This window comes from Lacerta agilis, chromosome 14, assembly GCF_009819535.1.
Source record: "Lacerta agilis isolate rLacAgi1 chromosome 14, rLacAgi1.pri, whole genome shotgun sequence".
Lineage (NCBI taxonomy): Eukaryota > Metazoa > Chordata > Lepidosauria > Squamata > Lacertidae > Lacerta > Lacerta agilis.
In genome coordinates this window covers 40,102,396-40,117,756 of record NC_046325.1, presented here as the reverse complement: position 1 = coordinate 40,117,756, position 15,361 = coordinate 40,102,396, and the positions used below count along the sequence as shown (strand labels likewise).

Sequence of the window (15,361 nt, the reverse complement as noted above, 5' to 3'; positions counted from 1 at the left end):
AACTTAGCTTTCAAAAGGTAGGGGGAGAAAGAGGGTCGGAAGAGTTACCCAAGAGCAAAACCTCCTTCCCCGAAGTAGCAAACTACAGACCACACAGACGACATCACTTCACTTGAAAAAACAGAACATCAGACTTCTGCTTTTGTGTTTTTTATACAAACTGATAGAATAAAAAAACTAGTCTGTCTAATAACCCACAACTAAAAGGGAAGAAGGGGTGGGGGGTGGGGAAGGTAGAAAGAATCTTAAAATTCTCAAAACCCTGATTTACGAAAGCAGCAAAGTGGTAGCAAAGTGCGAGTGATTCTTCCATGCGCTGCAGCTGCACACAGAAATATATTTATATTTATATATATATTTATATATATACTGGCAGGCAGATACCTACATTGCACATTGGATTTCTCTCGGGGCACAATATAACGTGCCGAGATCTAAAATATGCTATATTGCATGGCTCGACTAATGGCTTTTTGTTTTTGTTTTTTTTTAATTAAATGCTAAGCAATTAAGCAGGAAGACTATGTGCTAGTGAGTCACGCGTGAAAAGGCCAGAATGGATATTGCGTTGCATTTTCCCTTGTTCCGTAAAAACAAAATAAAAAGGAAGAAAGTGCAATATTGACCGTCCAGTGTCTCTCTTCAAACGGATCTGTGGAGTTTGGCTTGGAGAAAGTCTGGGCACGGGCTGCTTGCCACAGCCTGTCATGCGTCACCTCTGCCACTCCAATTTTGCTCCAAAGGAGACTCCGTGCGGTCCAGACACAGGAAGGAGTGCAGAGAGACTTAATAGCTCTGGGGGTCGGGGAACAACCACCCTCGGGTATCATTTGGGCATCTTCGTAGGCACCAACCTGATCCCCTCAAGAGAAATGAGAAATGGGACTGGCGAGAATCAGGGGAATAAACTCGGGCTGGGGGCAGGGGCGGAGGACCTTTGATTGACACCTGCCCATCGGAATCGGATCCAATCGGAAGATGCAGTGACACACCACAGGATGTGCAGGTGAAACAAGGCAGAGGCACCAGGAGTGCCGCCGTCTCGCAGTGGGGTTTGGGGGGCAGGAGAGAGAGGAGGTCGGCCTCCCAGAAAGTGGCACAGTTGGCAGTTCAGGTTTGGTCTTGCCAAGAGGCTGCAGCCAGCACCAGCGGAGGAAGGAATCGGCGCTCCTCGCTCCGGTCGGCTATTCGGTTTTGGACTCCTCCAGGATCTGCGGCAAGTTTTGATCCTTCCGCGAGGCGGCAGGCTTCGAAGGCGGGGCGGGAGGAGCTCCGCTGCTGCCACTGCTGCCGCCGCCGCCGCCACTGCTGCTGCTACTGTTGTAGTCCTGGATGGCCTTAGGCTCGTTGGTGTGGTACGAGCCCTTGTAGCGGTGATGGTGCAGGTACATCAAGAGGAGAGCGGCCGCCAGCAGCAAGAGCAGGAAAAAAATCACTGCGGGAGAAAGGCAAGAGTGAAGGGGAAGGACACGAATGACCCAGAAGCAAGGCTACACGTGGGGGGGGGGCAGGGCCGTAGCTCCTTGGTAGACCACCTGGGTTACCTGCAGCAGGGGCCAGGTTCAACTCCCAGCTTCTCCAGTTAAGGCTGGGAACGCCCCCCTCCGCATCCGAAACCCTGGGGAACCACTGCCAACCCACACGGACAGTGCTGAGACCTTAGGTGGACCCATGGTCGGACGGGGCATCCTGCGGCTTCCTCTGTTCTTAAGGTCTGGCTGCAGCACGGTAGGCCACAGTCAGCATCTAAATCTGAGCTCTCAAAGCTCCCATGGGCCAAGGCCCCATGGTGCGGCTCTCAGGCCAAAACTCCAAGCAGCCCCTTTGATCTCACACTCACCTCCGAAGATGATCGCGATCCAGCCGTCATCGTGGATGTACAGGAAGTCAACTAGAAGGTCACAGAGGACCAGGGTGGATAAAAATAAAAGATTTTTTAAAATCGGATTTTTTTAAAAAAAAAAATTAATCAGATTTTTTAAATTAAAAAATCGGATGTTTTTATTTAAATTGGATTTTTAAAATAAAATGCTTTTGGAGGAAAAATCTTTCTAAAGATCGTTTTCGATTTAAGTTACATTATAGTCCAAAGGATTTGTTTTAAGTTTTTCATGTGTGCTAAAACTCGAGTCTAAGTTTTTTTAAAAAAAAGTTTAACCACATCAGTTAACAAACATATGGATACATATGCTATAATATTATTTTAGTTAAATAAATTATTATTAAGGAAATGATTATTTATCTCCTTCCAATAAAGTACAGCAGAAAAGTTGTCCAAATATAAAGTCAACTTATTAAACCTCACAATAATTTCATAATTATCTGTCTATGTATGTTCTAATAGTATAACCAAATCAGTAATTTTTGATACAACTGTGAAAATTTATTATTCCAAAAATGAAACCTTCCTCTGGTTGTAAATATTAAGATTATACCAGCAATAATGATTCTGTAAAAAAATGATTTAAATCAAAAAAGAAGCCCAACATCTTTGGTCTTCCCAGCCTAAAAAAAAGCTCAACAACTATGGTCACTGCCCCCCCCCCAAAAAAAAAATGCTCGCCAACTCTTGGCAATGACACTGGGTAGATCACTGCCTGTTTGTTTGTTTTTATACTGGGAGTAGATCGCAGTCACTTGGAAGTTTGCCGTGCCTGTAGTATAGTGCTCAATGCAATTTTACATTGACAACAGCGCCCTCTGGTGTCACATGTTTATAACGCATTTGCAGTGGAACCTTGGTCCTCGAACTTAATCCGTTCCGGGAGTCCAGTTCGACTCCTGAAACGGTTCGAAAACCAAGGCGCGGCTTCCAATTGGTTGCCCTCAATCAGAAGCCATGTTGGACGTCCGGCTTCCCAAAAACGTTCGCAAACTGGAACTGGGTTTGCGGCATTCGGGAGCCAATTTGTTCGTCAACTAAGCCGTTCGAGAACCGAGGTACCACTGTATAATGTTTTCACTCACCAGTGTAGATTAGTCCAAGGGTTCTGTCCCAAACATCACCTGGGACACTTGAAGGAAGGCTGGTGTGCTCCTAAGCGGTTCCCTCACCCCCAGGTAAGCGCAGTCTTGCCCCCCAACCCTTCTGGGACGAGAGGGCAGGCCCAGCAAGTCCCCCTCCTCGCCTGCAAATGCTACCTTACCTGGGTCAATGTACCAGGGGTCAAGTTCCGGTGGCGTTTCGACGTAAGAGTTGGGCATAGAGGCACAGCTGGACTCCACCAGCCGCCCTTTGATGCTGTAGGGGCGGATGGGGTTTTTGCCGCTGGGCCGGAAGATGGTTTTCAGAGGCACAATGCTGTTGAATTTCACTCCTGAGAGGCAACCCGTGAAGCCCGGTGTGTTGTACCTTTGGATGTCCGGGTGAATCAGGCCCGTCTCTGTGGACCATGGAAGACAAGAGGAACAGGACATGGTTCTTCCTCAGCTCCCCCTCAAACCCTAACCACCCTCAAAACTACCCCCCCCCCAAATCAGGGAAATGATATATAATGAATTGGAAAAAAATGTTTAAAAGTACATTTCCAAAAAAACAAAAAACAAAACAAAAAAACCCCAAAACACCAGAGTCCTTTTTTGTTGGGGATAATTCAGAGGGAAATTCCCAGGAGTCAAAAAAAAAGGGTTATTTATGTATGCCACTACTGTGGCACGTGTTTTGTTAGCCGAAAAATGGAAAACGATTGAGATCCCAACCAAAGAAGAATGGCAACTGAAATTGATGGGAGTGCGTGCACCTTGCAGACTTAACATACAGAATAAGAGAACAAAGAAGAACGCACATTTAAAGAAGACTGGGAAATGTTTACTGAATATGGGGGTGAAAATTGTGTTCATTTAAAAACGCTGGTAGCATTAAGATAAATTCAACAGCGTGAATATGTTTTCAGAGATGTAAAAATGGTTTAGTTTATGTAAAATATGCAGGGATGTATAGTATGCAAAATGAACCACCAAAAGAGTGGAAGGGAAGTCATTGATTTATGGTTGTTGAAATGAGTATTTTGATATGTAATTTAGAGAATCTTTAAAAAATTGTGTGTGTGTGTGTCAATGGGTTTAAATGTATGTAATAAAACAGGTTGTTCAATGAAATGAAATAAAAACTACCCCGAATCAAAAAACACTGACAACGTTCAGCTGTATCAGTTTTTGAAAAAGCCTTGAGATCTGTAAGGACAGGCTTAGGAGTCGAAGTCTGGCAGGAAGCGAGGCAGCACTCCAGGGGGAGAGGGGGCTCTTTGTTCCTTTCCCCGCCTAGCGACAGAAGGGCATGCTATGCAAATTAAGGACACGCATGCAAAATTTATATGATCTGCATAATTTATTCAGCCCAGAACCTGCAAAATTATTTTCAGCCCTTTTACAGAATGTTCACACAGGGAGGTCTGCGTTTGACTGGTGCAACAAAGGGGGAAGGAAAGGGAAAGTGGGGGAGAGAGAGATTGCAGAAAGTGGGGTGGAAGGAGAAGACGTGAAAAAGTGGGGCAGCGGGGCAATGGAAGAGCGGAGGAGCTCAGGCGACGGTGGCTCTTTGCAGAAACAAGGGGGAAGCTGCAACACAGAGTTCCCCATTCGCCTTAGTGGAGGCCCCAGGGAGCCGGCCTCTGCGTCAGACACTTCTCCTCTTACAGAGTCATCTGCCACCAAATTCTAATTAAGTATCGAAGCTCACAGTTCCCTACCAGGCATATATATATAACGACAAAATTCCATATACCAAAGGGAGCCCCCCTGAGGATGCAGAGACCATCGCCTCATTTTGGGGTGGCCACATTTTGCTTTGGAACTGATAAGGCACTCCCAGCTTGGCTGTTAGAAGGAATGGGGGGGGGGGTCTCCAGGAACACAGGGGAAAGGGGACGACAGAGGCTGTTTCGAGGGACAGGGCAGAATCCAGACATCTGGAAGCGGAAGGGGGAGAGAACTAAGTTTGTGAGCCTAAAAGCAAAGCAGAGTTGGGTGTCAGGGTGAGGTTATGTGGAGCAGGCATCCCCCCTCTCTCCCTGGTCAATCTGGAGCTTCCCAGATGTTGGCCACTGGCCATGGGTTGGGAATCCAAAATAACTGGAAGGAACCAGGGCAGGGGAAGGCTGACTGTCACATCCAAGGAGTTGGGCATGTGACAATCAATGCCAAGAACGGGCAGGATCCACGACTCTCACTCACCCATGAAACGACCAAGATAGAGTGCTTTGGGGGAGTCCAGTTTGCCGTCCACAAAAAGGGAGAGATGGTACACCTGGACAGGGTAATAATCCAACTAAAGGAAGAAAGAAGAGAGAAAACATACTATAAGGCTAATCAGGATACCCACACAGAGAACAGTGGACTGGCGACCGGGAGCAGCCTCCAAGACCATATAACACTGATCCTGAAAGACCTACATTGGCTCCCAGTACGTTTCCGAGCACAATTCCGAGCCCAGTATACCTGAAGGAGCGTCTCCACCCCCATCATTCAGCCCGGACACAGAGATCTAGCGCCGATGGCCTTCTGGTGGTTCCCTCGCTGCGAGAAGCGAGGTTACAGGGAGCCAGGCAGAGGGCCTTAACAGTAGTGGCGCCCGCCCTGTGGAACGCCATCCCATCAGATGTCAAGGAAATAAACAACCATCTGACTTTTAGAAGACATCTGAAGGCAGCCCTGTTTAGGGAAGATTTTAATGTTTGACGTTTTATCGTGTTTTTAACATTCTGTTGGGAGCCGCCCAGAGTGGCTGGAGAAACCTAGCCAGTTGGGTGGGTTATAAATAATACTAACAACAACAACAACAACAATTATAATTATATTACAGTGGAGAACTCAGCCATTCCCAGTGCTGTCCCAGGCCCTGTGGGCTACTTGTGGAAGGTTGTGTTCCCCACACCTCAACAACCAGTGTGATATATCAGCAGATTACGTGGAGCCCCAGCAGAGTCTTCAGAGATTTCCTGCTCCCAGCAGAGCAGCTTCTTCCACGCCATTCAGAGGAACAAAGGGTTTATTTGTCTCAGGACATAAGACAAAGCTAAACACTGCTTTCTACTATACATAGTTCTTCTGGTCTCTGAAGTAAAGATACAGGTGAAACTCGAAAAATTAGAATATTGTGGAAAGGTTAATTTCTTTCAGTAATTCAACTTAAAAGGTGAAACTAATATATGAGATAGACTCATGACATGCAAAGTGAGATATGTCAAGCCTTTATTTGTTATAATTGTGATGATTATGGCATACAGCTGATGTGAACCCCAAATTAACAATTTCAACTTTGGGGTTTTCATCAGCTGTATGCCATAATCATCACAATTATAACAAGCAAAGGCTTGGCATATCTCGCTTTGCATGTCATGAGTATATCTCATATATTAAACTCCAGTAGCTAATGATAACAATTGCTTACATAAATGGACTTTTCCACGATATTCTAATTTTTCGAGTTTCGCTTGTAAGTATGTGCAGAGAGATCCGGTAACACTATCTCCCTGCTAGGTAACGCTGCTGTGTAAAAACGCTGAGTCTCTTCCTCACATGCAGAGTCAGATGCTCCCATGGAAATGGGGCAGTATCCGGACAGGACAATACGGCATGGGCATCAGGACACAAAAAATCATAAAAGCAACACCTGTTATACCTGTTTTGACTCCTAGGCATTCTTGGACTAATGGGAGGGTGAATGACTCAGCAAGCCATACGCTTGGCCTTGCTATTTAGTGTTGCTATGGCAACCCAGCGCACCTGACACCTTATCTCAGAACCAAGCACTGCCTAATTTAACCATTTGTCCACATGGCACCAACGGGCCCACGCTCCGCAGAGCAGAAAGCTGCTGGGCTACTCTCCCGAGAGGGTGTCCCTCCCTCCCTCCAGACAATGAGAGAGCCACAGGGCCGGAGGTGAAGACCATGTGTCCTCTAGGCATTGCTGAACTGCGGCCTCCATCACTCACTTCCGCCTGCGCGATGCCTTTCTGCAGGCCCCTCCCCACTCGTGCAGCAAGAGGGCCCTCCCGTTACCTGTGTGTACAACGTCCGATTGACACGCGTGACATTGATACTGTGTGGCTGTCCGTCAGCCACAGAACGGGTGCTCAGGGGGTAAATGGCAGGGAGGGCGCCCAGTTGGTAGTGCAGCTGCAGGATACCTGCAAGGCAAACGGCAACAGGTAGAAGGGAGGAGATGGTATTACTTGGAAACAGCAGCTCTCAAAGGTGCGATGGCAAGCGTGGCCGGAACGACCAAAGAAACATTTGAACATCTCAGTGTTGAGTCCTGAAAGACGTACATTGGCTCCCGGTACATTTCCGAACACAATTCAAAGTGTTGGTGCTGAACTTTAAAGCCCTAAACGGCCTCGGCCCACTATACCTGAAAGAGCGTCTCCACCCCCATCGTTCACCCCGGACACTGAGATCCAGCTCCGAGGGCCTTCTGGCAGTTCCCTTTCTACAAGAAGTGAAACTACAGGGAACCAGGCAGAGGGCCTTCTCGGTGGTGGCGCCCGCCCTCCCATCAGATGTCAAGGAAATAAACAACTATCTGACTTTTAGAAGACATCTGAAGGCAGCCAGTTTTTAATGTTTGATGTTTTATCGCATTTTTAAATATTCTGGCGGGAGCCGCCCAGAGTGGCTGGGGAAACCCAGCCAGATGGGCGGGGTATAAATAATAAATTATTATTATATGGCCATCTGCTGTGGATGCTGTAGTTAAGGTTCATGCATTGCAGGGGGGCTGGACTCGATGACCCCGGGGGGGGGGGTGGAATCCCTTCCAACTCTACAATTCTATGAACTATCCTGACGCCATGGTAAGATGCGCCTTCAGCGAGAAAAGAGGGCAGGTTCGGAGGGCCCCCAGGGGCTAGCTGCTCCCGTGCTGCTCACCGTCCTCGCGGATCAAAATGGTCATGTAATCGTGCACAAAGGTGCTGACGTAAATCAGGACGGCGGGGGCCGAAGTGGTGCGGAAGCTGAGCCACACATCCTCCCTGGTCAGGTTGTAGCCGGGGAGCGGCTGAATCGGCTGGTGGAGAATGTTGGAGAACTCCCGGACCACGTGCAAAGGCATCGTCATGATGTCGTAGCGCACCCAGGTGCCTTGCTCAAAGTAGGCGCCAATGTCTGCAAAAGGGGATAGATTGGGGGAGGGGGGAACACGGCAACAGTTAGGCGGAGAGTCAAAGCCTAAGGAAGAAGAAGAATTTTTGAGAAGAATTTTACTTACGGCCATAGGCCCATACAAGTAAAAAACACATAGATAACAACTTATGCAAGTGGGAACAACAACCGCTAAAACACCACAGTCAACCAAAGTGATATTAAAAGAATAATAAAAAAAACTAGATAACAGTAGATGCGTGTTTACAATAAAATAGAATGGCATACTAAGCCTTAGCTAGCTTGTAGTGATCCTTGGCATCGCTTTTGGGTAAGGACAGCGACCAGGAACCTTGCCACTTTCAGGGTCGTATGAGTATCCTTATCCTGCAAGATTTGGGCGAGGTGGAATTCTGGTGGGGTGCCCTCTAGTTTCTGTATGATTGATCCCAGCAAATTTGCCCATGGCACGTTGAAGAAGGGGCAAGCAAACATAATGTGCTGGAGAGACTCCAGTGTCTCCTTATCACATTCGCACATGGCAGAGGCTTGGCCCTTTGAGAATCTATGTCTCAGGACGTTGGAGGGAAAAACATTGAACCTCGCTTTGGTGAAGGCCAGTCTATGGACAACAGTCAAAAGGGAGAAGAGGTATGATGGAACGCAGTAGGTTAAGGTGATACCGATGTTCTGGGGCGAACAAACACCTCCCCCCAGCATATAATTTTGCTGTAGATTGATGTCATCCAGTCTTTGGCGGATCAGTCTTTGAGCAGTAATTTGATCTAATTTTAGGGAATCTGAAGGAGAGATTCCATAACTCAGGAGTTTAGCATGAATTCTACTAGTCCAAAGGCTAAGGAAGAGCAGCCCTGCCCTCTCCATCCTGCCCCCTCCTTGCTTCGCCACGTCATCCCAACCCTCTGGAGCTTGTTTATGGCTCTCACCCAAGTTGCAGAAAGGTCCTTCAAAGGCAGAGACCGAGCAGTTGCAGGTATAGTGGCTGTAGGCCTCCAGGCAGGTGCCGTAGTTCCGGCACGGCACCAAGGGGTTCCGGCAATGCCCGGTGCAGTTCACAAGCACCCCTTCCGTCTCGTTGGCTTTCCCCTCCAAGTTGAGGGTGACCCCGTTCATGCGCAGGCCCCGCAAGCACCCCAAGAAGGGCCGCAGGTAGTACTCGGCAGCGCCTAAGAAAGGGGGACAGGAAATGGCGGCATTTGAAAACGTTAACAGCTGCCTTGTTGGATCTAGGGCAAGCTCCTTTTAAGTGTTCCGGTTCCAGTAGAAAACGGCAAGGTGCTTTTGTAAAGTCCGCTGGACGAAAAATTTAAAAAGGAATGGGGGGAAATTTATAATTTATTTAGGAGACCACTGTAAGCAGATGAAAACAGTAGCAGGATTTTAATCACACTTGTAATATAACAAACACTATGGATACAAAATGTACGTTATGGAATAATATGCAGTTGTAAATGTTGACAACAGGACCCATGGAGGGGATGGGGCGGTGGGTTCCGAGATTCAGATAAATCTCTATATATGGTGATGTATTTGGTAATGTGATAGCTTTTTACATGTAAAATCAAAGAAGCGGACACAGAGCAATGGATTCAAACTACAAGAAAGAAGATTCCACCTAAACATTAGGAAGAACTTCCTGACAGTAAGAGCTGTTCGACAGTGGAATTTGCTGCCAAGGAGTGTGGTGGAGTCTCCTTCTTTGGAGGTCTTTAAGTGGAGGCTTGACAGCCATCTGCCAGGAATGCTTTGATGGTGTTTCCTGCTTGGCAGGGGGTTGGACTGGGTGGCCCTTGTGGTCTCTTCCAACTCTATGATTCTATGAAATAAAAATTATTCCCCCCCCCCAAAAAAAATGAACCTAGAAGTTTTTAACTATGGAACTGTGGTGTAGTGGGTTAAGAGCGGTAGACTCGTAATCTGGTGAACCGGGTTTGCGTCTCCGCTCCTCCACATGCAGCTGCTGGGTGACCTTGGGCTAGTCACACTTCTCTGAAGTCTCTCAGCCCCACTCACCTCACAAGAGTGTTTGTTGTGGGGGAGGAAGGGAAAGGAGAATGTTAGCTGCTTTCAGACTCCTTCGGGTAGTGATAAAGCAGGATATCAAATCCAAACTCTTCTTCTTCTTCTTCTTTTAACAAATAAAATGAAGAGGATGGTGAAGATGATAAAGCTAGATTTTCGCCACCCACCCACACAAAAATGAGATGTCGCCTGTTACAAAACTGAGCTGGCTGAGCTTTTTCATATTGATTAGTAAGCTGAATTGAGCCTGGTTCGAGTTTGAGGTTATCAACAATGAAAGAACCTTTAACGGAGTCGTCCAATAGGGTTTCTCTCCCTCTTTCTTTCTTTCTTTCTTTCTTTCTTTCATCCATTCACACCACCCTGCCCATCCTCACTCACCCACGTAGAGAGGCTTCGTGAGGTTCATGTGAATGAAGGTCTGGGGAGGGGCTGTTCGCACAACCCAGGGCATCCGGTCAACCCGCATCCGAGCGAGCTTCACGTTGATCTCCACCTTGACCTCGTGCCACTCGTTGTCGTTGTAGGGCATGTCCCAGTGCACTGTCAGGTTCTCGTCCCCGTTGCCAATGTCGTATGCGAATACCAAATCTTGGGTAGCTAGAAAACGGCAGCGGGAGAGTGGTGTCACAACACAGCTGCCTTCCACACATCTACCGGGAGGGAGGGTCTCTGCCCCTCCAGACAGCTATGCTTTGGGGAGCCCTAAATAAAGCTACTTCTTTGTCCCTGGGTTCACTGCCTGCCGACTATAAGCGCAAAAGGGAGTGGCATGTCTTTTTCGGAGACCGTGGCCCTGATGATTTCCTACAGCCACCCTATAACTCCAGTGCTAAAGGACATACACTGGCTCCCAGTACGTTTCGGAACACAATTCAAAGTGTTGGTGCTGACCTTTAAAGCCCTAAATGGCCTCGGCCCGCTATACCTGAAGGAGTGTCTCCACCCCCATCGTTCAGCCCGGACACTTGAGGTCCAGCTCCGAGGGTCTTCTGGCGGTTCCCTCACTGAGAGAAGTGAAGCTACAGGGAACCAGGCACAGGGCCTTCTCGGCAGTGGCACCCGCCCTGTGAAACTCCCTCCCATCAGATGTCAAGTAGATAAAGAACTATATGACTTTTAGGCAGTGCTTTTTTCTGGGGGAGGACGCAGGGGCATGCACCCCCCTAAACATTTTGTGAATCTAAGTTTGCTCTCATTGAGGGGCAGTATTTCAATATGAGTTGGAAAATGAGAGTACCCCTAAACATTTTTTTAGAAAAAAGCACTGCTTTTAGGAGGCGTCTGAAGGCAGCCTAGTATAGGGAATTTTTTTTAATGTTTGATGTTTTACTGTATTTTTTAATATTTTGTTAGTAGCTACCCAGAGTGGCTGGGGCAACCCAGTCAGATGGGTGGGGTACAAATAATAATAATAATAATAATAATTTATTATTTATACCCCGCCCATCTGGCCGGGTCTCCCCAGCCACTCTGGGCGGCCTCCAACAAATATCAAAATACAATACAGAGTCACAAATTAAAAACTTATAATAATAATAATAATAATAATAATAAATTATTATTATTATTATTACTTAGATGAATCACGATTCAGTTTCCAAGCGATACATCCTTAGTTCTCCATCTCGTTCACATTTCTAACAGTGTTAGGGCCCATGTGCACTGCACATTTAAAGCAGTATCATACTACTTTTAGCAGCCATGGCTTCCCTCAGAGAATCCTGGGAACTATAGTTCGCAAAGGGTGCTGAGAGTTGTTAGGACGCCCCTATTCCTCTCACAGAGCTACAACTCTCAAGAGTGGTTTAACAGTTGATCCCTCTCCCCAAGAAACTCTGGGGGCTACAGTTCTGTGAGGGGAGAACCCCCAGCACCCTTAACAAACACCAGCTCCCATAATACTTTGGGAGAACCCATGGAGTGTTTAAAGTTATTTGATGCCGCTTCAAATGTACCGTGCGGACAGAGCCCTACATGTTTTACACCACTGGGATTGGGCAAAGTGCTAATACATTCAATATCTGCCTAAGAAGGCCTCTCGGACTACTCCCATTGCCTCGAGCCCCCAATTCCTGTCAGTCTGAATTTCTCAGTACAGAAAGTATTGGTCTGATGTGTAGAGATCTTTCCTATTCTACTTAATTTAAGAGGGTCCTGGAAGCTTCTGGAAGCTTCTCTGTGAGAAAGAAACTTCATGATGTTTGGGTTATTCCTTCGGAGAAGCCGAGTACAGCTGGTTTAAATTGGTTCTCTTATCTCTTCTGTCAAGGTCATGCTGACTATAATAAGAGGCCAGAAGGAGCCCGAGTTTCTCTCTCTTCCTTCTGGTGTGGTGTTCTGTACATAGTATATATAGTGTTAAGGTTTAGTCTTATTTTAAGTTATTGTAATCTTAAGTTAAGTCTGCTGCAGCTGGTTTTCTTATGGACAGTGCCAATCCTGAATGTATTGGATTTGTGACCATGATGCTCATTTGCCTTCCGTCAAGCTCTGCTGGATGAAATATGATTGCCTCTCGTCTATTTTGGGGGGGAATCCTGCAACGTGTTTAAGTTCCTACTCTGCTAACTGTACACTGGAATCTACTCTGGTTCAATACTGTGTTGGAATTTCAATGACAATTCCGTACTGTTAAGCTCCACACGGATGTAGTTCTTCGGCCCAATGTTCTCCAGGAAAGTGCCAGATGGGGCGGAAGTCTTGAAGAAGAAGCTGATATCCATACTGTAGTTGACTTGGAAGGTGGGGAAGATCAAGGCCATTCCCCGGACGAAAGAAACGGTATTCCAAGAGTTGCCTGCAAATTGTAGGAAGTCCGTTACGGCGCATGTAAAATGGCTGCGAGACCCATCTGCCTGCCCTCCCCCAGGGGCCCTCAATCCATTCCGACAGACACATGAGGGAACGGCATCCATAGGCCTATCCTGACTCACGGTCGCCATAGCAACGCAGCGGGCCCACATAGAATTGGGCCTCCGACCCGGTGCGGTTCGTGTCGCTGATCACCACCTGCGTGACAGGAAGGTGGTCGACAAAATTCAGCAGCCCTTTATCTGCCCGCCTGGAAAAGGGAGAGAGAGAGAGAGCAAAGGCTGTGGGGAACTGGGGCCAGCTATCAGTTAGGAATATACGTTTTGAGCACCCGCCGCCATGACCACCCAAGGCCCTCCCTTGGAGGGACAAGGGCCGCCTTCTCTCTCACCACATGGCGTGGTCCGCATCGCAGTTGCAGTAGAAACGGGGGTCGGCGCAGTTCTTATCCATGCCGCAAGCGCAGCGCCCCAGCCCTGGGGGAGAGCCCCCCCAGTAGTAATGGCGCTCTTCGTTTCGGCCCATCCAGAAGCTCAGCGGCATCCCAGCTAAGGAAGAACGAGAGAGCCTGTCAGCAGGAGATCTCACGGAGCCCGCTCTCAGGCAGACGGCAATAATAATAATAATAATAGTAATAATAATAATAATAATAATATTTATTATTTGTACCCCGCCCATCTGGCTGGATTTCCCCAGCCACACTGGGCGGCTTCCAACAAAAATCAGATACAAAAATATCACACATTAAAAACTTCCCTGAAAAGGGCTGCCTTCAGGTATTTTCTGAATGTCAGGTAGTTGTTTATCTCCTTGACCTGTGATGGGAGGGCGTTCCACAGGGCGGGCGCCACTACCGAGAAGGCCCTCTGCCAGAGGTCCATTTAACCCACTCCGCTGCCTCTGCATACCAAACTTATGTTTTCATTATCTAGAACAACCTGAAGATCTCTTCCTAGTAAAGATCTCCTCCGTTTAGGGGAGTTGGTGGGGTTGCCTGCATTCTGTGACAACAGTGCCATGGGGTAATGCAAAGCGCAGCATCCTGAAATTTTTTCAGCCATGAATACTTTCCCCCTTTCTTTTCCTTTTTGTTTTTATTTATACTTTTCAAGTTTATACATTTCATTAGCTTTACAATCAATTTAACATTTCAAAATTTGACTTCCTTCCCTTTCTGCGGTTCCTTAATTTATTTTTAAAAAATAACCTTCTGCATATCCAAATTCATTTCACTTGCTCGTTTAATTATCTACTGTAAATATATACTCTTGCGAAACTGCAGGTTATTACAATAATCCTGATGTTTTTATCTGTTTGTAATTTGTCTGTAAATATTCAATAAACAATTTCCTTTCTTTTATTTAAAAAAAGTTTGCTATCTTGATTTTTTATTCCTCCGTTAAGTTTTGCCACTTCTGCATATTCCACGGGTTTTTGTATCCATTTGTCCTTTAGTGGGATTTCTGCTTCTTTCCACTTTGGGGTATTCTTGCTGCTGTAGTAGCATACATAAATAATTTTCTATACAATTTTATGTAATTCTGTCCCTATAATTCCCCAAAAGTTGAAAGTATTCATGCTCCCATGCTCCTTTGGGGAGCATGAATACTTTCAAGTTTCTAGTCCTGGTGGAGGTAAAAATCAATCTCAAAGTGGAATGAGCAATGCCTAGTGAATCATCTGAAGACTCAAGAGAGGTGTAGGAACAGGTGGCACAGCCCTTAGACCCAACTGAAAGGAACAAGTGGTTTACCTGGAATTACAGTTTTTCTGAGTGGCTGCCTGCACACAGAGGCCCATCTCCGATGCCCATCACCCCCACCTAGCATGGCCAATACCTGGAATACTGTGTCCAGTTCTGGGCACCACAGTTCAAGAAGGATACTGACAAGCTGGAACGTGTCCAGAAGAGGGCAACCAAAATGGTCAAAGGCCTGGAAACAATGCCTTATGAGGAACGGCTTAGGGAGCTGGGTATGTTTAGCCTGGAGAAGAGAAGGTTAAGGGGTGACATGATAGCCATGTTCAAATATATAAAAGGATGTCATATAGAGGAGGGTGAAAGGTTGTTTTCTGCTGCTCCAGAGAAGCGGACACAGAGCAATGGATACAAACTACAAGAAAGAAGATTCCACCTAAACATTAGGAAGAACTTCCTGACAGTGAGAGCTGTTCGGCAGTGGAATTTGCTACCAAGGAGTGTGGTGGAGTCTCCTTCTTTGGAGGTCTTTAAGTGGAGGCTTGACAGCCATCTGTCAGGAATGCTTTGATGGTGTTTCCTGCTTGGCAGGGGGTTGGACTGGATGGCCCTTGTGGTCTCTTCCAACTCTATGATTCTATGATTCTAGGAGTTCTAGTTCAGCACCAGCAGGAAAGCACCAACTTGGGGAAGGACGGCACAGAATGTGGGCCAGGGCACC

General features: G+C 46.9%; 1 protein-coding gene across 1 annotated transcript in view; it reads right to left on the bottom strand.

Annotated features, from left to right (window-relative positions):
• Positions 1 to 933: 933 nt before the first annotated feature.
• The window catches only part of CNTNAP1 (contactin associated protein 1), a 37,040-nt gene continuing 22,612 nt past the window's right edge, over positions 934 to 15,361 (bottom strand). The window contains exons 14-24 of the mRNA XM_033169571.1: positions 13,333 to 13,489; positions 13,064 to 13,191; positions 12,760 to 12,927; positions 10,509 to 10,727; positions 9,032 to 9,271; positions 7,872 to 8,108; positions 7,002 to 7,129; positions 5,173 to 5,266; positions 3,147 to 3,383; positions 1,841 to 1,891; positions 934 to 1,435 (exon numbers count right to left, since the gene is read on the bottom strand). Of these exons, the coding sequence (XP_033025462.1) occupies positions 1,185 to 1,435; positions 1,841 to 1,891; positions 3,147 to 3,383; positions 5,173 to 5,266; positions 7,002 to 7,129; positions 7,872 to 8,108; positions 9,032 to 9,271; positions 10,509 to 10,727; positions 12,760 to 12,927; positions 13,064 to 13,191; positions 13,333 to 13,489 (1,910 nt within the window). The 3' untranslated portion in view covers positions 934 to 1,184. The remainder of the gene's footprint in view (positions 1,436 to 1,840; positions 1,892 to 3,146; positions 3,384 to 5,172; positions 5,267 to 7,001; positions 7,130 to 7,871; positions 8,109 to 9,031; positions 9,272 to 10,508; positions 10,728 to 12,759; positions 12,928 to 13,063; positions 13,192 to 13,332; positions 13,490 to 15,361) is intronic.